The 24973-nt window shown below is 42.3% G+C and overlaps 1 protein-coding gene across 7 annotated transcripts in view; it reads right to left on the bottom strand.

Moving 5' to 3' along the window:
* The window catches only part of DMXL1 (Dmx like 1), a 142252-nt gene extending 118726 nt beyond the window's left edge, over nucleotides 1-23526 (bottom strand). For 5 of the 7 annotated variants that reach the window (XM_005300153.4, XM_005300154.4, XM_005300155.4 and 2 more), the window contains exons 1-2: nucleotides 23205-23526; nucleotides 6326-6451 (exon numbers count right to left, since the gene is read on the bottom strand). In XM_005300153.4, coding sequence (XP_005300210.1) covers nucleotides 6326-6451; nucleotides 23205-23291 — 213 coding nt within the window. In that variant the 5' untranslated portion in view covers nucleotides 23292-23526. The remainder of the gene's footprint in view (nucleotides 1-6325; nucleotides 6452-23204) is intronic. The other 2 variants (XM_065550366.1, XM_065550367.1) reach the window with 2 other exon arrangements.
* Nucleotides 23527-24973: the final 1447 nt, after the last annotated feature.

Genomic DNA, 24973 nt, shown 5'->3' with positions numbered 1-24973 from the left:
CATGAACTGAGTGGAATTCTGTGAAGATGGGTATGGAATAAGGCAGGGATCAGTAAAATAAAGTATTATTTTAAATAAAACATAGGATGCATGTGGGAAGGCTATTTCTAACCATTAGACTAATCAATTCTGAACTGATTGTCACCAAATGACACATCTGATCTAGGAACCATCTTCCTGCTCAATGTCAAAGTTTGTACCAAAAATTTCTGATGCACTAGAACGATTAAAAAAAAGAAGTACTTCTCCTTCTCTTAGCATATAAACAGCTGAATCACTTTTACTCAAGCTTTCCAAATGTATTCCCCTTCAGAAGGATCAGGTATGGAAAATCTCAGCAGGGATGATGAATAATTGAGAAAGTTATCAATTGGAACACACCGAATATGACTGAAGTGTCTAGATCAACTTAAGTTATAAGTGAAGCACAGAGTGACACTGGTACAATTCAGCTAGCTGCAGGAAATAATATTTTGTTGAAATTCAAAAGTAACTAACATCCTGTCTAGACCAAGAAAATGCTAGCTTGCCAAGGCAATCATTACTCTTTTTATGCTAATTATTTCATGACTGTAGGGAATCCTTTTTCTGAGCGCAGAGGAACAAGACTGTGTAGAAACATCTGCACTCATGCCATCAAAGAGCTCTGAAAGGCCGATGTCAACGCAGGAAAGAACTGCAAAAGAAAATTTTTGCTCTGCCATCAAGATTTGGTAAAGTGGAATAACCCAGCATTACCAAACCCTATGGATAATGAGATTTTCATAGACATTAGAATTCAGAATTTGAACTGGGAAGATTTAAAGTATACTTTCAAAATCTTGGTCTTCTAACTAATGATTTGCGGCTGCTATTGCAACCTTGCAGTTGAACTGATTAAAGAGGAAAACTGCAGCACTTTGCTAATGTGCCGATCAGTAGCTTTATGTGATATTTATCACCTGATCGTACTTCACAAGATTACTCCTCACATCAAAACAAAATATGCAAATGTATCCTCCTACTGCTGGTCTCCCAGTAAAACCAGAGGTGCACAGGTAAAAGTAGATAAAGATAAAAGCAAATTGAAGCAACAGTACTCTTAGCTTTGATTTGCAGAATTCAATATAACTAATGAAATAATAAATTATCAAAAGTAAGTGTTAGACTCATTGACTTTAAGATCAGAAGGGACCATCGTTATCATCTAGTCTGACCTCCTGCACATTGCTGGCCTCGGAACCTTACCCATTCCTGAAATAGATCTCTAACCTCTCGCTGAGTTACTGAAGTCCTCAAATCATGGTTTAAAGACTTCAATTTACAGATAATTCACCGGTTTACACTATTTTAAACTGGCAAGTGACCCGTGACCCATGCTACAGAAGGAGACGAAACACACACACTGGGCCCTCTGCCAGTCTGATCTGGGGGAAAATTCCTTCCCGACCCCAAATACAGCAGTCAGTTAGACCCTGAGCATATGGACAAGACCTGCCAGACAGAGGTTTGGGAAAGAATTCTCTGAAGTAACTCAGATCCCTCCTCATCTAGAGTCCTGTCTCCAGCAGTTGGGAATTTTTGCTACTGACAGTTGCTGATGGGCTACATGACATTGTAGGCAGTCCCACCCTATCATCCCCTCCATAAATTTATCAAGCTCAGATTTGAAGCCAGTTAGGCTTTTTGCCCCCACTGCTCCCATGGATGGCTGTTCCAGAATTTCACTCCTTGGAAGGTTTATCAGAATCCCCTCATATTTGGTTTTTTTTTTTTCCCCCTTAAAGCTCCAGCAATCATGTTGTGTGACTCAGCTTTTGGTTTTTAAAAATTTATCCTGGCTTTTCAGAAACCAGAAGGCAACCTTCTTCCTCACCCCCAAACTCTCCAATTTTATTATTTAAAAATGTGAGGATTTAAAGTCAATTTTGTGGGAGGGGAGCACCAGGGGGTCTGAGTCATGACTTTTGAATGCTTGGCATTGGCAATATACAGAGGTATCTGCAGGCATATTTGCTTAGTCATCTTGACCAAATGGCTGACACTTTACACTAATGTTATTTTATATGCATCTGTACTGTTTGTACAGTGCTTAAAAAGTGACAAATATGACCTGTAAATAAACTTGTTAGAGGCTATTTACTGATATATATCAGTAAATAGCCTCTTATATATATATATATATAAAAATAATTATCCTAAATGTGCACATTGGTGTGTATATATAGACACTGTGTGACTGTTAACCAGACAGTGGATATAGTTGCATAATCACTGAAGGATGAAATGTCTTTGAATAGGAAGCTATATTTCAGTTTCTCCACAGGATTCTAGTGCACTAGACTAAAATAGAATATGTAGATGTCCAACATAGAAAGACAGTCTGAGAAAATCAAGAAACATTATAATTCATTAACTGTCTCTAAAGCAAAAAAGTTAATGCTTCACCTAGATTTCAGGAAAGTCCTGCTTTTGCATTTTAAAATTGTGTCTTACTGTACAAGACTACATCCAATATATTTTGGATTGTTTACAAATCTAGTTGTGTCCTCTGCTAACCACCTGGTCCTAAAACTTAAACACTTCTCCCAGGCAGGGCCGGCGGTCACCTAGGGCGGCAGGATTTGGGGGCCGGCATTTTGCTGCCCTCGGCGGAAATTCGGCGGCGGGTCCTTCACTCGCTCCGGGACCCGCCGCCGAAGTGCCCCAAAGACGTGGAGCGGAAGAACCCAAGCTGCCGAATGCTCAGAGGAGGAGCGCTGCTGCCTAGGGTGGCAAAAACCCTGGCGCCGCTCCTGCCCCCAGGGAAGGACTGGTCGATTCTTCCCAACTAGACTACCAACTCTTCGTTTAAGTGAAAGAATGTATAATACAGAAGGCTAAAACCCATTTCTAATTTAAAGCATCTAAAAACAGAAATGAACTATCAACACATAGCTTTGATCCAACATTACCTTCATTATACTGAAGTCAAGGTGAGATTATCAATTTAAGATTTAAAAGAGTATACAAGAAGGTTGCAGTTACCAAAATGACAAGCCCAAAACATTAGAAACTCCAATTCAGAGTAAAGAATAAAATTGGGGGGGGGGGAGAGGAGGGGCAAATCACACATTCAGAAGTATAGAAATATATAATTTATCAAACCTTCAGTAGACAAATACACTACTGAGGGCATTCATACCACATTCTTTGTGAAGATTTCTGTGCCACTGATTATACTGTATCAGTAAAGACCACATACATACTTCCTTGGTCTAGACTCTAGACCAAAGGTGGCCAAACCGCGCATGCAGCTCTTTTATAGTTGAAGTGTGGGTGACGGAACTCCCCACCCCGGCATTCTCCGCTTACCAGACTGGAAGGGAGTTTGGGGCTTTCTGCCCTGTGGTGGGGTGGTAGAGCTAGGGATTTCTACCCAGCGGGGATGGGCATCTAGAGTTTTTAGCCCCTAGCCCCACCACCCTGCTGCACCTGGCTCTCAAACTTCTGAAGATTATCGTTTGCCGCTTGGAGGGTGGCTAAGTTTGGCCACCCATGGCCTAGACTATGAAGTTAGAACACTTACATACATGTAGCAAAAGTTAACGTAGTGACAAGACACATGCTTACACAGACATTTAGGGGTGGCATCACAATGTCTTTAAATTTAAGATTTCTGCTTACACAGTCTGCAGATTGTCTAAGCCAGGGGTAGACAACCTATGGCACGCGTGCCAAAGGCGACAAGTAAGCTGATTTTCAGTGACACTCACACTGCCTGGGTCCTGGCCACCAGTCCGGGGGGGGGGGGGGGGGGGGGGGGGGGCTCTGCATTTTAATTTAATTTTAAATGAAGCTTCTTAAACATTTTAAAAACCTTTTTACTTTACATACAACAATAGTTTAGTTATAGACTTATAGAAAGAGATCTTCTAAAAATATTAAAATGTATTACTGGCACGTGAAACCTTAAATTAGAGTGAATAAATGAAGACTAGGCACACCACTTCTGAAAGGCTGCCGACCCCTAGTCTAAGCCCTTTTGGAAAAAGTAATATAGGAGGACATCACAGATATGATCATTTTATCAGGACAGCAACTCTTCCATAGTTTGACAAATCCTTAACGCCAGGGAGAGATAATGATTAACCACCAGGCTATGGTCAGGGTTCTCATCTGGGATGTGGGAAGCCCAAGTTCAAATCCCTGCTCCACATCAGGCAGATGTGGGAACTGAATCCTCATGTCCCACATTCCTTGTGAATGCTGAACCATTGGGCTAAAGTTATGAAGACACTACTACCTCCCTCTTCCATCTGTTTTGTGAATCTAGGCCTTTAAACAAACATGCCCAGAAACAAGGAATTTCAAGGTCAAGTGACAGGGAATCATAGAAATGTAGGGCTGGAAGGGAGCTGAGGAAGTCTAGTCCATCTCCATATGCTGAGACAGGATTAAATATACTTTGATCATCCCTGACAGTTGTCTGTCTATCTAACATGGTCTCAAAAACCACCAACGATGGGGATTCCAGACTCACTTGGTAACGGTCATGCTGTCTGAGATTGGCACTCAGTAACCTATTCCAGTGCTTAGCTATCTTTACCATTAAAAATTGTTCCTAATACATAATCTAAATCGCTCTTGCTGCACTCTAAGATGATAACTTCTTGTCCAAACCCTTGGTGAACATGGAGAACTACTGATCCATTTCCTCTTTATAAACAATCTTTTGCATATCTGAAGACTTAGGTCCTGTCCAAGGCTCCCCCTCCAGTCTTCTCCGCTCATGACTAAATATGCCCAATTCTTTCAGCCTTTCCCCATAGGTCATGTTTTCAAAATTTCCTATTTTTGTTGCTCCCCTGTAGATTCTCCAATTTGGTCACATCTTTGTCTTGTTCAACCCAAAAAAAACCCATACTTTTTCAGTTTGTTGAAACTTTTGCGAATTTTTTTATTCAGTTCAACCCAACCATTTCCCCCCAGCTTTCTGGAACTGAAAATGACCCAAAGAGTCAATTATTTGTCCTGTTCTACTTGCAGCAAACCAATTTAATTGCTGGAGATCAACTGGAGTCAGAATCAGGTATTGTGTAATTTGTTCATTTACATAACACCTGTTATTCTTAAATCAAAACAGACCTGGCCATAGAAGTAACTCTGGAAACCCCCAGCTCAGTTGCACCAGAAGCTTCTCACTGCTTCCCACCCTTATCGACAGCCATTCTCCCACAGATCTTTCCGAGGCTGCCCTATTAGCTTCCAATCAAAAGACAGCACCAGATTAGTCCCCTCTGTATCCTGGCCTATCATTGCTTAGCAGATTCATCACTTGACATAGTCATCACATAAGTGAGCAGTTAATCCACATTAGAACTTTCCACTTGTGCACATTATTTGCTTGGAAACATTAGTGTTCAACGGCTATGTAGTTAAAACTTTCTAGGTTGGACTGGTTAATACTTAAATATTTTGATTAAAATGACTAACATATGCAGAACATTTGAGCCAAATGAACTTAAGTTATGTTGCATAGCAAGATGTCAAGATCATCCATGAATGACAATTTCAAGAATGTAATCTGTTTCTTTTTCATACAAGTAGCTTGTTACTGTGGTAGTATTCAAAAGCTCTAGATAAGATCAGGGCCTTCTTGCGCTAAGTGCTGTTGAAACACAGAAGACATGGCCTCTGCCCGAAATAGTGCTTTAGTAATAGAGGTAAAATGCAGCAGGTGAAAAGAAAAGGAAGAGAGGACAAGGGTAACAATAGTAAGATCATCCAATTATACAGACTAGTAGGTTCAGAATAGGTTTTCTTATATTTAATGTGAATAAATAATGAACAGTCTCCTTTTACCAACCTGTCAACGCTCTACTGGGAATACAAATCTCTGTGTTGCTTATGCACCATGGCATCATATTCACATACTTACTAACATGAAGTTAGTATGTGTATATATTATATCTATATCTATCAATACACACACACACACACACACACACGTAACAGGACCTTCGCCAATACTCACAACCTCCTCAACTTGTCAGATTTTCACAATCCCCTCTGTGCCTTCTTCCATGCAGCTACCTATGCATTGTACAACTTCCTGAGCTCATTTGCAAGGTCCCTCTCCCCGAATGCCATTAATTCTTTATTTGAGAGGCACTTCTGCTATGCTGCCTACAGTAAATTCAGTAAATTAAGTTTTGTCTATTGTTATTCCCTTGACCTCTGTCTACTCGTTTGTGCTTAAACTGTGAGCTTTGTAACTACCTGGAAAGCACTATTATGTGGTGATCCCTCCCATAAATTAACACTACAACGTGGTCTGAGCATTATTAGTAACATTACTACATACCTTCCCTTGCTGCATTGAGCAGTCCACACATCCCACTTGAATATTCCCATGTTTTGCTCCAGGGATTATTTGTAATCTTTCAAAATCAGTCCCCAATATAACGATATCACATCCTGATGCATAAGCCTGTAAAAAGAAACAAAACAAGAGTTACAGCAAATCTACAACCTCTAGATACTATATGAAGATAAAATCAGTAAAGTACAGATATCCCTTTTGATGCACTTCTTTATAGAAGCTATCCTTGGTTCATCATCATTCATGTAGACCAGTGGTCACCAACCAGTAGATCGTGATCGACTGGTCGATCCTGGAGCCTCTGCCAGTCGATAGCAATCTCCGGCTGCTAAAAGTCCGGCAGCGCAGCAGGTCTAAGGCAGGCTCCCTGCCTGCCCTGGCCCCAGAAGCGACTGGCAGCATGTCTCCAAGGCCCAGGTGGGAGAGGGGAGCAGGCTGCTCCACACGCTGCCCTCACTCTGCAGTGCTGACTCCGCATCTACCCCGCGGGGGTGGCACTTGCGGGCAGCATGTGAAGACCCGCTGCCCCCTGCCCAGGGCCACAAGCACTGCCCCCGCAGCTCTGGAGGGGTTGGCGCTGGGGGGCAGGGGCAGCAGTGGCGCACGGAGTTGCCTGCCCCCCCACCCAGGGGCCACAGAGACATGCCAGTCGCTTCCAGGAGCGGTGTGGGGGCAGGGCAGGAAGGGAGCCTGCCTTAGCCCCACTGCGCTGCCAACCAGGAGCTGCCTGTGGTAAGTGCCTCCCGGCTGGAGCCTTCACCTTGCACCCCCTCCTGCACTCCAATCTCCTGCCCCAGCCCTGAGCCCACACCCAAGCTGCCTCCCAGAGCTTGCACCCCTCACCCCCTTCTGCCCCCCAACCCCCTGCCCCAGCCTGGAGCTCCCTCCCACACTCTGAATCCCTCAGCCCCAGCCCAGAGCCTGCACCTCCTCCCACACCCCAAGCCCCTGCCTAGTGAAAGTGAGGGGGGGAGTGAATGATGGAGAGAGGGGGGGAAATGGAGTGAATGGGCAGAGCCTTGGGGAAGTATGAGGCTGCAGTGCTGTCTCGCGGCCACAAGAGAGACTGCGTGCTTCTGGACCTATGTGCGCTGGTTGTTCAGTTAATACAGAGAGTAAGATAATGGAGGGTTGGATATACAGGGTTCTACTGTATTGCTTTATAGATATAGCTTTACAAAGCTCCTTCTCTTAGTCCCATATTATAGTTACTCTCATGAACAATGACCTTTCTCCACTTCAACTGCATATGACACTAAGCAACACCACTCTGATATCCTTTCTGTGAATTGTAGATGCACCACTGTCTTACCACTATGCTCATACGTTCGTTAACTCCATTGTTAAAATTATTATAAAAAATAGTACTTTTCAATTCACCTCATACAAGAACAGTAACTCCTCACTTAACGTTGTAGTTACGTTCCTGAAAAATGCGACAAAGGGAAACGATGCTAAGCGAATCCAATTTCCCCATAAGAATGAATGTAAATGGGGGGGTTAGGTTCCAGGGAATTTTTTTTTTTTGCCATACAGTACAGTATTACAGTGGGGAGGTGTCCCCGCCTTACCCCACACAGGCACAGCCCACTGGCACTGGAGACAATGAGGCAGGCAAGGAGGCTGAAAGTGCTGTAGGCTAGGAGAAGCACGTTGCGCAGCAGCAGCTTCCCATACTCTGCAAGCACCAGGGGCAGGGGGCTCAACCCTCAGCCCACCCACTCCACCCCTTCCCCCAAGCCTCCACCCTTAACCCGCTTCTTCTCCCCCCCTTTTACTTTACACGCCGCATCCTTGCTCCTCCCCGCTCCCCGCAGCAATCAACTGGCTTGCAGCGTTCAGGAAGCAGGAGTGAGGACACAGCGCACAGGCTTTCCCTCCCTCCCATGCCTCCTGAACACCACAAGCCAGCTGATTGCCTTGGGCAGGAGGCAGGGGATAGAGGGGGGAGGTGCGCCACGTCCTCGCTCCTCCCCCCTCCCTCTTGCCCATGGCAATCAGCTGGCTTGCAATGTTCAGGGGGCAGGAGGAAGGGCGGAGGAGCGAGGACTCAGCACGCAGGCTCCCCCCTCTCTTTCCTGCCTCCCGCCCACGGCAGTCAGCTGGCTTGTGGTGTTCGGGAGGCAGGGGAAGCCTGCGCGCCAAGTCCTCACTCCTCCCCCACCCGTGAACGCCGCGGGCAGGAGGCGAGGGGGAAGGCACTGATCCGCAGGGTCTCCTGCAGGCGGGAGGCACTGTGGGGGGGGGGGAGAGGGTGGGTAAGGGGTGCCCTGATAGGTGGGCTGACAAGTGTGGACAAAGCAGGCAGCCAAACGACGTTATAGCAAAGCATTACACAACTTAAAATGGAGCATGTTCTGTAATTGAGCAGGAATGTAAGATCGAAAGAACGTTAAGCGATAGGACGTTAAGTGGGGAATTTCTGTACTGTAGTGCAATCTCTGTGGTGAAAGTGCAATTTACAAATGTAGGGTGTTTGTTTTTAACATAACTGGACTCAAAAACAAAACGAAGTCCACTCAGTCCTACTTTTTGTTCAGCCAATTGCTAAGACAAACAATTTTGTTTACATTTACAGGCGATAATGCTGCTGGATTCTTATTAACAATGTCACTAGAAAGTGAGAACAGGCATTTGCATGGCACTTTTGTATCCGGCATTGCAAGGTATTTACGTGCCAGATATGCTAAACATTTGTATGTCCCTTCATGCTTTGGCCACCATTCCAGAGGACATGCTTCCATGCTGATGACACTCGTAAAAAAAATAATGCGTTATTTAAATTTGTGACTGAACTCTTCGGGGGAGAATCGTATGACCCCTGCTCTGTTTTACTCGCATTCTGCCATATTTTTCATGTTATAGCAGTCTGAAGTGCATTCCAAAATCTGAGAGGGGTGAGGTGTGGAGCATGCTTTCTTATGTCTTAAAAGAGCAACACTCCGATGCGGAAACTACAGAACCCGAACCCTCAAAAAAGCCATCAACCTTCTGCTGATGGCATCTGACTCAGATAATGAAAATGAACATGCGTCAGTTCAAACTGCTTTGGATTGTTATCGAGCAGAACCCGTCATCAGCAGGCACGCATGTCCGCTGGAATGGTGGTTGAAGTATGAAGGGACAGATGAATCTTTAGCACATCTGGCACGTAAATATCTTGCAATGCTGGCTACAGCAGTGCCATGAGAATGCCTGTTCTCACTTTCAGGTGCCATTGTAAACAAGAAGCGGACAGCATTATTTCCTGCAAATGTAAACAGACTTGAACGATTGACTGAACAAGAAGTAGGACTTAGTGGACTTGCAGGCTCTAAAATTTTACTTTGTTTTATTTTTGAATGCAGGTTTTTTTATATAATTCTACATTTGTAAGTTCAACTTTCATGATAAAGAGACTGCACTACAGCACTTGTATTAGGTGAATTGAAAAATACTATTTCCTTTTTTTTTGACAGTGCAAATACTTGTAATCAAAAATATAAAGTGAGCACTGTACACTTTGTATTCTGTGTTGCAACTGAAATCAATATATTTGAAAACGTAGAAAACATCCAAATTATTTAAATAAATGGTATTTATTAACAGTGCGATTAATCACATGATTAATCGTGATTTTTTAATGGTGATTTTTTTTAATCATTTGACAGCCCTAATTATTATTAATTATTATTATTATTGAGAATCAAATATAATGTTGAAGTGCATATTTATAATAGCTTTCAGTGTAAGACCAAGGTCAATGTACTTTCTCTGCCATTCAAAATTTACATTGATTGGCACATACCACACATTTGAAACCTTCTGCTAGCCTCACAGTAGGAGTAAGCCCTATATTGGCATGATTGCACCTTGCCAAAGATGGCTGGTCCCAAAGAACCAATGGCTGACGAGGCCTTGAGAAAGCAGTTGCCAATTACCATAAAGAGAAAAGTCTTCAGCTTCTCAGCTCTCGGAAGACCCTACTATTTGGTTGTTGTACAGTGAAGCTGATGGGGCAGTATTCATTCCCAAGAGTCTGACTAACCACAAAGCTGATGGTGCCAAATGTGTAGGTAGGAGTACTCTGTTCTTTGGCCCCTTGACTAACAGACACATACAGGGGAGCTCTGCTGGTGACAGGCCTCTGACGTTCCTTTACTATTGCTGTCTCAGTTTGACGAGACCTGTTTGGAGGAGCTACAGTTATGCCATAGTCTTGTTGATGTGGCAGGTGACAAGTACTGCCAAAGAGGGTTATCTGTAGTACTGAACTACTCTGCACTCACCAACATTTATCTGAAAGCAGGGAGTGCATGATGCTGATCTAGTCAAGTGAAAGCTGCAGTGCAGTGGTCTTCTGCTGTATGTATGTTTCAAAAAGCACCAACCAATGCAGTGCTGACAGTAGCATGAGGTGGCTTAAACTTGCCTGCCCTTAGAATATTGCTCAGCATAAAAGATTACTTCCAGTGCTGCTCCTTGTTAACAGGTTGAAACAAACACCTGAAAGGAGAGACTTGAGCACATTTAAGAGGAATTTGTCCCAGACAAGCAGAAATAATCTTCTACACACTTTTGGAAGAACACCGCTCAGAAGCATCTTCTGCCTCATGCTTTGTTTTGTCTTCCCACATCAATCTGACTGGAGGACACTCCTGTACCTCAAAGAGACAAATTAAAAGAAATCGTAGGGCCAGACGTGACAAAAACTTGAGGGTCTTTAGAACAAGTCTAAGGCTGCTGGAAGCAAAACAACCTATCTCCTGATGAAGAGACCCTACTCATGTGCCAGTAACCCATAGGTCTGGTCTGTCTCAAGAACTGCAGTAAAAGAATGAAGACCCACATGCTTGGTTATGTAGATGTGACAAAGAGCATACTTTAAGACATCTAATAGAGTAACAGATAGTTCTGAGCAAAGCAGTTCTGTACTTTAGAACCATAAGAATGTACAAAAAGGGGTGCAAAGACCTGTGGTAAACTTTAAAACTTAATAGGAAAAAATGAATATTGACGCCACCACATATGGGGTATTTTGCTCCTTGGAAGATGCCAACCAGTACACTGTGTAGGAAACATCTGATGCCATAATTATTTAGTTAAGAGAACTTAGTTTTGACTTGAGAAATATCTATTTACACCCTTCCAACTACTCTGGAAGAGGATAAAGCTAAAATGAGTAGGGAGAAGAATTTCATAAAATTAGTAACAGATTTAAGACGGCATTCTTTCTACACAGTACATCTATGCTTAAACTCTTCAAGACTCAGAGAGAATTAAATCATTCGCTGCCTGCCTTAATTAACAGTACATTACAGTCCTATCTATGAGACTCTCTAGGGTGGCTGACACCATAGTGTCTAGCCACAGAATAGTAATTTTCCAAGTAGTAACAAGCCATAATCAGAGATCTAATTTAACAGCACCAAAGCTAGATTTGTGACAGTCTGTTCTATTGGCAGGAATTATCCATTAATTCTAGGAACTGTTAGTTTGAGGAGCTATAGGCAGAACTTCCCTGTTTCGTAAGTATCAGACTTGCATTTCCAAGGGAGAAGCCACATACAAGCATAATACAAGATTACAGAATATTATATTTGCTGTTCAGACATTTTGTTTTAACTAGTTAATTTTTTACAAACTATTGCAAATATAATATACATGTACATAGAGCTTTTACTTTTCAATAACATCTAAATTTAAACAAGGGTGGTACTATTATAGATAATGCGAGTAGCAAAACCTAAAGGGTGCCCAATACTTTCCATAATAAGACCTTGTTTTCAATTGCTTGAAAGTTTGACAAATTTCAACCATTTAGGCTGATTTTTTTTATGCTGTTTGCTTGCCTCAGACAATTTTTTCGGATATGTTTAGCAAACACTATTCAGCCACTTTTCAGAATGAGAGTGAAAAAGTAAGTTTTGCCCATCTAAAATATTTCTCAACAAAATGGCTGTCAGAAGCTCTACTGACTTTGTGCTTTGGAACAGGGACTTGAAGTTTGCCCTGATGTCAGGGATGTGCCTTTTTTCCATTGTCATGAAAGTGCACCTAAAGTTGCTCTTCGTGCTCCTCTTTCTGGCACCCATGGGCCAGCAGGAGTTGACATCTCGATAGTAAATGAGCAACGATAGGTAATGCAGGGATAGGCCATAAATAGCCTTTGAAGTGAAGACAAGAAGCTTATGTTTGGCATAAGCAAGAAGGGGGAGTCAGTGGAAAGATGAAAAGGGGGGGGGCTCATATGTGATGGGCTAGGAAAATGATCTTTGAAGCAGCATTCTGAATGGATAAACTAGTCTCCAATTAAATGTTTTGAAGCTTGTTTGAAAACCTTTTACATGTGGTGAGAAAAGAAAATTTTCCTCATGTTAAAAAACACTCACCTAGGAGTGATTTTGTTCAGACCTCCATCTTTGGGAGATCACTGATATGAAAAATAAGCAAAGAAGTTAAGTGCCTGGGGTGACTGTGGGGATGGGAAGCGGAAGGGGGATGACTGTGTGTAAAAAAAGTGAGTATGTGAATTAGGACAGTAATGGAAATTGTTGTGCAAGTGGAACTGCAACAGGCTCTATTCCCACCTATCCACTGTTGCATCTTACTGCTTCATCCTTTCCCACTCTGCCAAATACAGAAATATACAGGGAGATGGAGACGGGCTTCTTCCACAATTGTATATGGAAGAAGGGCTGAAGACATGTTGCAGCATGGAAGACTCTTACCAAATCCCTCCATAAAGCAGCTATTATATCTCTAAAATGACAACCCACTCCTGTGGGTTATAATCCTTTAACAAGTGAAACAAAACCAGCTTTAACGTGTGGATGCTGGGTGATGTTGGCGGCCTGTGATATGCAGGATGTTAGACTAGATGATTTAGTGTTCCTTTCTGGTCTTTAACTCGGAGTACTACAGTAAACTACCACTTGATGATGGTTAGCTGTCAAAGACCGGAAAGTGGGCACTCATGCCTAGTGGTTAGAGCAGGAATCGGTAGTCTGAAATTGGAGCTGAGGGTCAGAGCTAAGTTACCTGGAGTGGGGGATTCCAGGGGCCAAGGCTATCGTAACCTTGGATGAATACTTTGAGCAGTCTGCTACTTTTGCTGATCTTAAGAGAAGGGCCTTCTGATCCCCTGAGCCAATTGGGCAGGTTAGACAATCAGGTGGCCCGACTGGGGCCCAGGTTTCTTTGTTAGACTGCTTGGGGGTGGGAGGGGTGTTAAGCTAGCAGGTAAGCAGGCTAGCTGCAGGACCTTACACCTGACACCAGCAGGTGGCCTGCAGAGACTTTAGTATCTCTAGTCTACTTATAATTTACAAATAGATATGTAATAAGTATGCGTAACGTCACATTCCTTTTATTGCAACTTTTCTCCCTTTCCTTCTCTTCTACACCCACCCCTTGATTCAGTCTTAATACAAGCTCTTACTGGCAGGACTGTACATCTGTATAACACCCACCACAAAGCCTCAATCCTGATTGCCTTATGCTAGCACACAAAGGTCCCCAAACAACAACTAGCTTCCTGGTATATTTTTCTGGGATTATAATAATTATCACAATGAAGTGATGGGGTAATTTGTAAATCACAGATTACAAATAAGCATAAAGTTTTCATACAGTTTTCCAAAAAGAGGAAGTACCTTTATCAGCATATGTATATGGAATGTAATCTAGAAATATTACTCAGACTTTAGATGATCATGATGGTGACTTCTGCTCTTAGTCTGACCTCCTGCACATTGCAAGCCACAGAACCTTACACATCCACTCCTGTTATAGACCCCTAATGTTTGGCTGAGTTACTGAAATCCTCAAATCACAATTTGAGGACTCCAAGTTACAGAGAATCTATCATTTATTCTAATCTAAACCTGCAAGTGACCCAAATCCCATGCTACAGAGGAAGGTGAAAAACGCCCAGGGTCTCTGCTAATCTGATCTGAGGGAAAATTCCTTTCTAACCCCAAATATGATGATAAATTAGACCGTGAACATGTCAGCAAGACCCACCCGCCACACACCTGGGAAAGAATTCTCTGTAGTAACTCAGAGCCCTCTCCAGCTAGTGTTCCATCTCCGGCCATTCGGGATATTCGCTACTAGCAGTTGGAGATGGGCCACATGCCATTGTCATCAGTCTCATCCTACCATCCCCTCCATAAACTTATCAAGTTCAGTCTTGAAGCCAGGTAGGTTTTTTGCCCCCACTGCTTGCTTGGAAGGCTATTCCAGAACTTCACTCCTCTGATGATTAGAAACATTGATCTAACAAGCCTAAACTTGTTGATGGACAATTTATACCACTTGTTCTTGTGTCAACATTGGCCCTTATCTTTTAAATAAGAACTCTCCCTCCCTGGTACTCATCCCTCTGATGTATTTATAGAAAGCAATCATATCTCCCCTCAGCCTTCATTTTGTTAGGCTAAATAAGCCAAGCTCTTTGAGTCTACTCTCATAAGATAGATTTTCTGCACATATTCCAGTTTGAATTCATTGTTCTTAAACATGGGAGACCAGAACTGCACACAGCATTCTGGATGAGGTCTCACCAGTGCCTTGTATAATGGTACTAACACTGCCCTATCTCTACTGGAAATATCTCGCTTGATGCATCCTAGGATTCCATTAGCTTTTTTCACAGCCATATCACATTCACAGCTCACAGTCCTCTTACAACTGACCAATACACCCAGGTCTTTCTCCCCCTGTCGCTTCCAACTGATAAATCCTTAGCTTATAGCAAAACTTCTTGTTGTTAGTCCCTTGCACGTCTCACTATTAAATTTCATCCCATTTCTATTACTACAGTTTTCAAGGTTGTCCAAATTCTTGTATAATATTTCGGACCTCCATATTGACAATACCTCCCAACTTTGTGTCAGCCACAAATTTTATTAGTACACTTCCACTTTTTGTGCCAAGGTCATTAATGAAAAGGTTAATTAAGATTGGTCCCAAAACCGATCCCTGAGGAACTTCACTAGCAACCTCTGTCCAGCCTGACAGATCACCTTTCAGTATGACCCAGTGTAGCCTCACTTTAACCAGTTCCTTATCTTCCTTTCAAGTCTCATATTAATCCTAATCTTCTCCAATTTAATTAATAATTTCTCATAGGGAATAGTATCAAATGCCTTTCTGAAATCCACATAGATTGGATCTACTGTATTTCCTTTCTCTAAAAAAAAAAATTTAATCGGTTTTCTTAAAGAAGATCAGGTTGGTCTGGCACAATCTATCTTTTGTAAAACTATGTTCTATTTTATCCCAATTACCATTCAGCTCTATATTCTTAACTACTTTCTCTTTCAAAATTTGTTCCAAAAGCTTGCATACAATTGAGGTCAAACTAACTGGCCTGTAGTTTCACAGATCACTTTTTTCCTTTCTTAAAAAGAACTATAGTAGCAATTCTCCAGTCATAGGGTATGACCCTCGAGTTTACAGATCATTAAAAATCCCTACTGTTGGGCTTGCAATTTCATGTGCTATTTCCTTTAATATTCTTGGATGGTGATTATCCAAGCCCCCAAATTTGATCCCATTAAGCTGTTTCAGTTTAGCTTCCACATCCTTATTTTCGTTAGCCCCCCTGCCACCACCCCGAAGCTCAGTACCCTTATTAAAAACGGACCCAAAATATTTGTTTAGGTGAAATCAAGGAACCTAATTGCAGACTTATTTTTGTTTACCCTTCCATTTAGTTGAAACTGAATTAGTTCATGATCACTCAAATCAAGGTTGTCCACTATAACTAATTCTTCTTTGAGGTCCTCGCTACGCAACAATACTAAATCTAAAATGCCATCACCTCTTGTTGGTTCAGCTATCCCATCCAGGAAAATCTTGGCCCTATCATCATTAGTAGCACTTGTCCTCCAATCTATATCTGGGAAGTTAAAGTCACCTTTAAAGATTAAAATGTCCTAGGTTATTTGTGGAGTAGTCTGTGCAATGAAACAAGCAGATATTGTTGACCTTATCATGCTCTTGGTATGTATGTTAAACAATGTTTTTAAAACCAGCGAACAAAAGCAAACAGGGTAAAACCAGTTACAACTACGGAAACAAGGATTTTACTAGCTGATGTCTTGCCACCACATATCTGGATTTAGAAAATTAAACATCTTTCTGTGCACCTAAGACTGAGAGAAGCGAATTTGCATCTGGTATTGGATTTTCACCTCCTTTCTATTTGCTTCTTATCCAGCTTTTAGCTATTTTATCCCTGCATCCTAAGTTTCTTGAGAGAGGATTAGCAAATGTTTTCCTTTGAAGATAACACTAAGGCAATTTTACAGAACTGTTAACAGAAGATATTACAGCCAATAATTTAACTGCTACAAAATTCTTATTTTTTTCTAAAGTGAAAATTGTACCTAACTAACTCCTTAAACATAAGAAAATAAATCTTCTATTGGTACAATCACGTATCTGTAAGAGTTAAGAATTATGTGCAGGATTTTTTTTTTAAATTATAACCCTGAATTTGCACATAAAAAAATGTAATTTACTAAAGCAGCTAATTTCTGCTAAATCAGGAAATATGGTGCACAAAATAAAAGGCTCCTTTCCTGCACATGTATAGGACTGACAAGTAAAGGCGTTACAAGCAACAAGTCAGTTAGACAGGTTATTCCCAGGAGACTCTCAACAGAATCTTTATGCCAAGCCATGCATTGTGTCTATTATCTTTTTAAAAAAGAGTTTTTACAAGCATTGCTACTAATTTTTACATGCATGTAAAAAAAACTGCCTTAATTACCAGACAACTATACATATCTTAAAGGAGGATTCTCCTCCCCACCCCCTTTTTTCAAATGGAACCCCGAACTGTATTGAAAAGCTATTGCAGGTAAAAGTGTAAAGATTTTAAAACATAATGTACTTGAACTGGGAACAAAGCTTTATACCAGAATTCCCCTATCTATTGTGCTTTCAAATAGCATGAAGTACCTATTTTTGTTGGGCTGAACAAAATGAACCTTAAAACTGTCACTTGTCCTGCACCAGAGATGAGTCCAAGTGTGGCAGAAAGTTTAAAAATGTCTCCGTTCCACAAAAACACAAAGAAGCTAGCATTAATGTTCCAAAGCTCAGTCATGATTAACTATTGGACAGAATTCAGGCAAGGCTATTTATTAAATGGTTCTCCTCAACTATATAGTAATTACATGTACATTTTTTATTTCATGTTTTTCTCCTCATACTCAATGTCAGGCAAGAAAGTAAACATTTACCTTGCAGCATTTATCACCTGTCTTTTTTAGTGATAAAAAAATATTTCATGAGATTATTGCTGCAGCATACTCTTTCCTCCAAAATTTATTACTTTTTAAACCTGACATCTTAACATTAATAAATTAACAAGTTTGTAAAAAATTATCTTTGAAAGAAATAACTAAATAAATGGAGCCACACCAACAATATTTTCTTTAAGTGACAATTCCAATAATTAAGAGAAAACATAATGGAACAGAAGTTTCTTCTCCAGTAAAGTAACAGCATTAGATTAGAGAAATGTATAATATGCATATTACCAAGTCATTTGCTTTTTTATACTTCCCTGAAATTTTGTAATGACTATTAGAACTTCCAAGTTCCTCCAAACTCTAGCTTAAACTATTTTTATACATTGTAGAGTCAACAACTATAAACTCACAACAGAAAAGTACAAGTTATCACAGTATAAAGATTTTTTTAAAAGGACTGTAAGAGTCACTAAAGCAAAAATAAATAAGTAAACATCTGCAAAGCCATTCAACAAAGACTGTGGTGACAGTATTGATTACACAATTCAAAACAACACCCTGAAGAATGCTTCAGATATTAAAGTAGCATCCATGACGAGTGTGGGAGGTAATACTTAAACTTACAGATCAAGTTGCTTTAAACTCAAATACTGCAGATGTGAGAAAAAGCCAAGTAGGTAGCAGTTCGGTGAAGTTTGGCTTACATACTTGTGGGCTCTAAAACAGAGAATTAGTAGCAACAATGATAGTATATACTCCCTGTATTTTAGCTTCATCTTAGGTGTACTGAAGCTAAAAATAGCAAATATACATTAGGCTTCACAAATTGTCTCCTTTCTTGCCACTTCCCTATTTTAGGTCAGTAACTTTTATAGCCTTCTTCCAAAACTCATGATAGAATGCTAGGCCGTAATGCAGACTGGTCTCTCTGGCTTGGTCTACACTACCCCCCCTAATTCGAACTAAGGTACGCAACTTCAGCTACGTGAATAACGTAGCTGAAGTTCGAAGTACCTTATTTCGAATTAGTTCAAACTTACCTTGGTCCACACTCGGCAGGCAGGCTCCCCCGTCGACTCCGCGGTACTCCTCTCGGCGAGCTGGAGTACCGCAGTCGACGGCGAGCACTTCCGGGTTCGACTTATCGCGTCCAGACTAGACGCGATAAGTCGAACCCAGAAGTTAGATTTCCAGCCGTCGAACTTGCCGGTAAGTGTAGCCAAGGCCTCTGATGTCAACCGATATCCAGTCCACATACCAAGACTTTGGTCATTGACGGAAGACAACCAGGGGAAGATCCCTGCAAAAGACATCTTACCAACACAGTTCTCAAGTCTCCACTGGATATGCACATATCCACATAGCATAGCCTCCCTCAACTTGTCTTCAATTGGAACAACCTTTATTGGATCCCTTACAAGATCACTTCGTTTCCTATCATCTCAACAGCTTCATTTGGACAACATAGCCAGTCACTAGAAAAGAAATGGGTAAATCCCTGTTCTGTACATTAGGATTGTATAAAACTGTGATTTGACCACCCTTAACCTTATTGGCATTTTTTTTTTAATCACAAAGAACTTGGGTCAGCTCCTACCATTTGCACTGAGCAACTTTACTACAATGCTGGGCATCACTCAGGAGGGCACCATTGTCAGCAAGCACTAATTCTAGGTACTTAAATTCTCTTTCTCCCCCCTAAGCTTTCTTCCCATGACAGGGATCGGCAACCTTTGGCACGCGGCCCGCCAGGGTAAGCACCCTGGCAGGCTGGGCCGGTTTTACCTGCTGCGTCCCCAGGTTCGGCCGATCGTGGCTTCCACTGGCTGCGGTTCGCTGTCCCAGACCAATGGGGGCTGCAGGAAGCGGCACGGGCCGAGGGATATCCTTTATGCTGAGTCTTCCTTCAGTTCTCATAGAGTGAATGTTGGTAAGACCAAAGTGAAGTCCAGCCTGCTCAAATCTATGTTGCCACTGTTCAAAGTTGGCTTACAGTCTTAATCTTCTGCATATATCACTAAGTCATCAGCAAACAGCATGTTCCAAGGTGCATATATTCTCACTTATCACATGCAAGACAACTGAAAACAAAAAAGTGCTCAGAACTTCATGTTCAGTAGAACTTAGTAGGTTTTGAATCACTAATACTAGGAGCATACAATGAAGACTTGTATTGAGAACCCATGAACTAGAGTATAATCCATCGGGGTTTCCAGGTGTTTGAGTCCAACTACCATATCATTTTTGTATTGTTACTATGAGGGAGGTCCAAACTTGAGGCCGACTAGAACTTATGCTTCTGTATGATCACCAAGGCCATTTTCCTGAAATCTCTTCTAAACAACATAGGAAGTCTTCTTGTTCTATTTTGACAGTTAACATTAAGATTTATTGGGGTAGAGTGGAAGGGTTAGAAGAACACTGTCCATGGACTAAACACAAGTGGTACAAAAAACCCACAGCATTTGTGAGCTACTTCTATTTGTAGTTATTTTCATTTTGTTTTGCATGACATTTTAAAAAACTTCCAATGTTTAACTAAAATTTCAAGTAAAGTTTCATATTTCCCATACATTTAACTCTTCATTTCTAAGTGATCATGGTATAAGCACTAACTGGTAATGACATAACTAGGGAGAGAAGAATGCTTGTATTCCAACCCTTGTACATCTATTGAAAGATCAGCCATTTCTTTGTAGAAAAGTAACTAGTGGGATCAACTCAACTTATTTACAGTACCTTTTTTGTACTCATTCAAATAGGTGTGGAGAAATCTGATTAAGTTGTACATCATGAGAACCACCCCCCCCCCCCCCAAAAAAAAAAAAAGGGCAATGAAGGACATTTTTGTTCTCCGAGTTTGTGACTACTGGCTAAAAATTCCATTAATAATATGCTTTCCTGCACACCACAAATCTATAAAAGATTTAATACACATATAGAAATTCCTATGATTATATTTGTGTCAAAACTGCTCTTGAAAACAAAGGTCTCTCAAGGTAGTATTACTCAAAACAGTACAGTTTGGCATATTCCTCCCTCTCAAGAGAAAGCTACCACTTCCAGGTCATTTTAGAGTTCTAAACACTCTTCTAATCAGACAGGCTGCAATACTGGACAGAGGTGCTCAGCAGTCATTCTATGGAAGTGATCCTGATAACTTGAAGTTTTAAAAAAGGAACCTAATGTTATTACAAGACAGATCTAAACTTTAGTATAAGTAAAAGATAAGAGAATTCTGGATTTGTCTCGCTTCTTTACTTTGCACAATTAATGGCGCTTTGCTGTAAAGGAAATTACATTGTTTTTCACGTACAGTTTCATGCTGTTTGAGAGTCATACACACACCACAATAGGCAGAGAAACATTTAAACAAATGGGAAAATCTGAAAGGTGGATCCAAAAGCAGGTGTAGTACTGTTAGTTACTTTTAACTTTTTTTTTTCCCCCGAAACTGATTGAGCTGACTGTCTATAACAAAGCTTTATTCTGATTACTTCCTCTTTTGAGCAGCAACTTGCAGGGTTCTGAATCTGCAACTACTCAAGAAAATTCCTGTGATGACATCGAGCCTCCATTAGTTCAGCAGAGGTCCCCCAGATGGAACACCTTGCAGGATCAAAGTGTCAGATAGTGAACAAGTATTTTGTCTTCCAATGTTGTATTTGTTAAAAAAACTCAGCAGAGGAGCATAGAAGTGTGCCTACTATGCACAAAGACTAAAAATAAGTTTAGCAGTCACTCTCCAACAGATTAGGCAGTGAGTTAAACTGGGTGCAAGACTGAAGATATCTCACAGTTTATAGCACTACCTTGGGTGCTGCTGCTCCAGAGCGAACCTGACGGAAATCTGTTAAGTTCTACTTTGGGCCCCTTCTGATATACTGTGTACCAAGCAAAACCGACTAGGTTCCCGACAGTTTCATCCAGCCAAAGACTTAAGCACAACAACGCCACCACTAGCATAATTTAATATGAAAAGATAGGAAAAGAATGAGAAGATACTCAGATGATGAGGCACCCCAAGAAAGAGGGAGCCAAACCAGAGAGAGAAGAGAAATAGAAGAGAATAATTTAAATTTAGACTCAAGACTGAGTCTTTTGAACTCCATAGTCTATTATGATGAGGATGCTATTCACGTTTATAGACAAACAAAACTCAAATAAAACTAGTCACTCTATTGAATAAAGGCAGGGTGGAATAGTGGGCTTTGGAGAGTGAAAGGATAAAGAGAAAAAACCTTATTAACAAAAATTAAAAACTGTACAGAAGCCTAATTTGTACTTAAAGTGCTGTGCACAGTTACTTTCCAGCAGCAGGGTGCATGCAAACAGGAAGTTCAGAAATACTAGATTTAACTTCAAGATTTTAGAACATAATTCAGAGTTACTACATGGCAAAAAAAAAAGTGCCTTGCTGAACATTAAATGTGCTAAAAAAATAGCTCCATCTTTAAGGGTTTTTTTCTGTGCCACTCTCAAGGACCTCTTATATGTCTCTTACAGCAGGTCTACACTATTGCTTAAGTTAATCTAACTTATCTGCTCAGGGATGTGAAAAAGCCTCACACCCACACCCCAAGCAACGTAAATTTCATACTGTCCACACCAGCTCTATGTCAGTGAGAAACACTCTCCCAGACAACATAGCTTCTGCTTCTAGCCAAGATGGAGTAATTATGCCGACGGGAGAGGGCTCTCCGATCAGCATAACAAGTCTTCACCAGATGCAATACAGATGTGCAACTGCGCAGATGTAGGGCTGTAGTGTCGAGTTGCCCTTAGCGTCATCTACTCAAAATGCAATAAAACTCAATTGTTAGCTTATGCCAGTGTAAGGACTCTAAAATATTTTACTCATGTTTTCAAGTTGACATTTATGAAATCTGACATGTAGATTCACTTTAAGGCACCACATACTTACACTTGCAAATCTCTAAAAGACACTATATGACATGTATTTTAACATAACATTGCTTATATATATATATATATATATATATATATATATATATATATATATATAAACACTATGGCTTATTGCTTATAGCTTTTTCATCACAAGCATCATTAATCATGATCTTAAAAAAGGTGTGAATACTTCTCCTCCAATAGGAGTTCTGAACAGGTGTACTATAGGCCTTAAACTGTGTATTGTGTCATCCTGCGTGTGTACGTGGACACACCATGGGTGTGCGCTATTGTAATGTACGATAATATTATCAGCAGCAACAGAAGGCAGGAAATGAAGCGCCCCTACTCATCACACTTTGATCTCATCAGCTGCGTTGTGCTGCTCCCCCGCCTCTCGGGTCATGTGTTCTCTGTGCACCTGAACCAACCCATGCCAATCCCACCCCTCCCGGACGCATCCAGTTAGCGACCTGGCTCCCGGCTAGTTCAGGCCACCCTGTGCCTGGTGCAGGGCGGATGGGACCGGGAGAAGAGGAGTCACGTCCCCAGCGGGAGGGCAGGACGGAGCGAGGGGGCCCGAAGGGGCGGGGGGTCAGCACCCGGGAGTAGCCCTGGGAACGCTGGGGGGCTGCCCGGCAGGCTACAGAGGCCCCGCCAGGGGGTGGGCGCACGTCGGGACAGCCCGGCCCGGGACTCACCGTGAGCGGCTGGTCGTGGAGGCTCCCCACGGAGAAGCAGTTGTCCCCGGGGTTCACGGCGCCCGTCAGCACCTGGTGCAGATTCATGGCGCAGAGAACGCGGGGCCCGGCTGGCCTCACTGCAGGGGCCCGGGCGCGAGGCTCATGTTCATGCTCCGGCCCCCGGGGCGGCAGCGAAGGGACCACAGCTGCTCGGCCGCTCTAAGTCCCGCAAGCGGCGAAGGCAGCAGCACATAGCTCGGGGCGGAGCCTCATAACTCCGCCTCCCCGCAGGGCGGGCCACACACGTAGTCCCCCCCCCTTGCTCAACGCCTCCGCCGGTAACAGCGAAACGGGAGGAAAACGAAATATCGCGAGCCTCTGCTCCATGTGACGTCACCGTTTTTTCCTGTAACGGCGCGTGCGCCAGCCCTACCCCGGGACTGAATGTGCGGTGAAGGGTGTTTTGTGCGCGTGCGTGGAAGTAAACTTACCTAGAAAGGAACGTCAGGGAAGGCTGGTTGTGCAGGGACGTACGTATGGGGTGTCTGCGCATGTTCACTGGGGATTTCGATGTTGCTGTCGCCGCTCCCGCGGAGCTGCGAGCGGGCCCAGGCGGGATGGACGTTAGAGGGATGGAACGGGAGCGTCACCACGGCACGCGCTCGCTCCAGCCCTGTGCGGCTAACGAGCACAGTGACAGTGGATTTACCCAGCCTGGCTCATTGTGAGAGGGGTTACCGGCGGCCAGAGCGATTTGAAAGTATCTCTGTCAGTGACGGCTGTTGCTGTGCTTTGAAGGGTTATTCAAAAACCCATTTCCGGACGTCTGAAGTCTCTCTCATTCCATTTGCCACACACTGAAAGCTCAGCTGCTAGAAGGGCCCTGGGAACGATTGGAGGGATGTAAATGGAAAACAATGTTTTCTGGTGGTCCATCTTTAGACCAGATCGTTGATCTTTGCTACTAAGCAGCCTGGGGAGCTTCCTTCCACTTATGATATTGGTAATTTGAATATTCAGTATGACAGAGTTATCACGTAACTTCAGTCCAGCTCAGACCCATATCCTTAATAAAGGCTGTGAAGCGGAGGTACTCGAACTTTGCCTACTTAGTGGAATCACTGGTAATTTGCCAAGAGCCTGGTGGGCTGTAACTAGGGTGACCAGATAACAAATGTGAAAAATTGGGACGGGGGTGGGGGGTAATAGGAGCCTATATAAGAAAAAGACCGAAAAATCGGGACTGTCCCTATAAAATCGGGACATCTGGTCACCCGAGCTGTAACATATCGGGCTGCAATCCAGACCAGTGAGAGGCTGCGTCACCTCTGTCCTGCAACATTGTGTGCCTCACAATACCTTGCTGCAGTAGCACCTACCTACGCTGCTCACAAACAGCCTTCAGCACGCAAGTCACATTCTGAGATTCTGTGCCCTGCCAGTCACACTTGGGTTACACTTTGGGACTCCACAGCCTTGGTTATACTGCAGGGGAACCCCAACACAAGCCCAGTCTGAGATTTCCCCCCAGAAATGCATATCGTATACTGCCCAGCCCTCTCCTGAACAGTCCAAATATATTAAGTCTGTTATTCCTTTAAGGGAATAGTATATACCAATTTAGCACCTTCTATGGAGATGCCCACACACTTAAACAGTGATTTATAAAAAAAATACAAGTTTTGTAACTACAAAGAGAGAGATTTTAAGGGAGTACAGGCATTGAGGCATAAAAGTAAAAAATGGTTACAAGAAAATAAAGATAACAATGCCTTCTAGTGACTAAT

The sequence above is a fragment of the Chrysemys picta genome, chromosome 6 (genome assembly GCF_011386835.1).
Source record: "Chrysemys picta bellii isolate R12L10 chromosome 6, ASM1138683v2, whole genome shotgun sequence".
In the NCBI taxonomy this organism is placed as follows: domain Eukaryota; kingdom Metazoa; phylum Chordata; order Testudines; family Emydidae; genus Chrysemys; species Chrysemys picta.
This window is presented reverse-complemented; position numbering and strand designations above follow the sequence as displayed.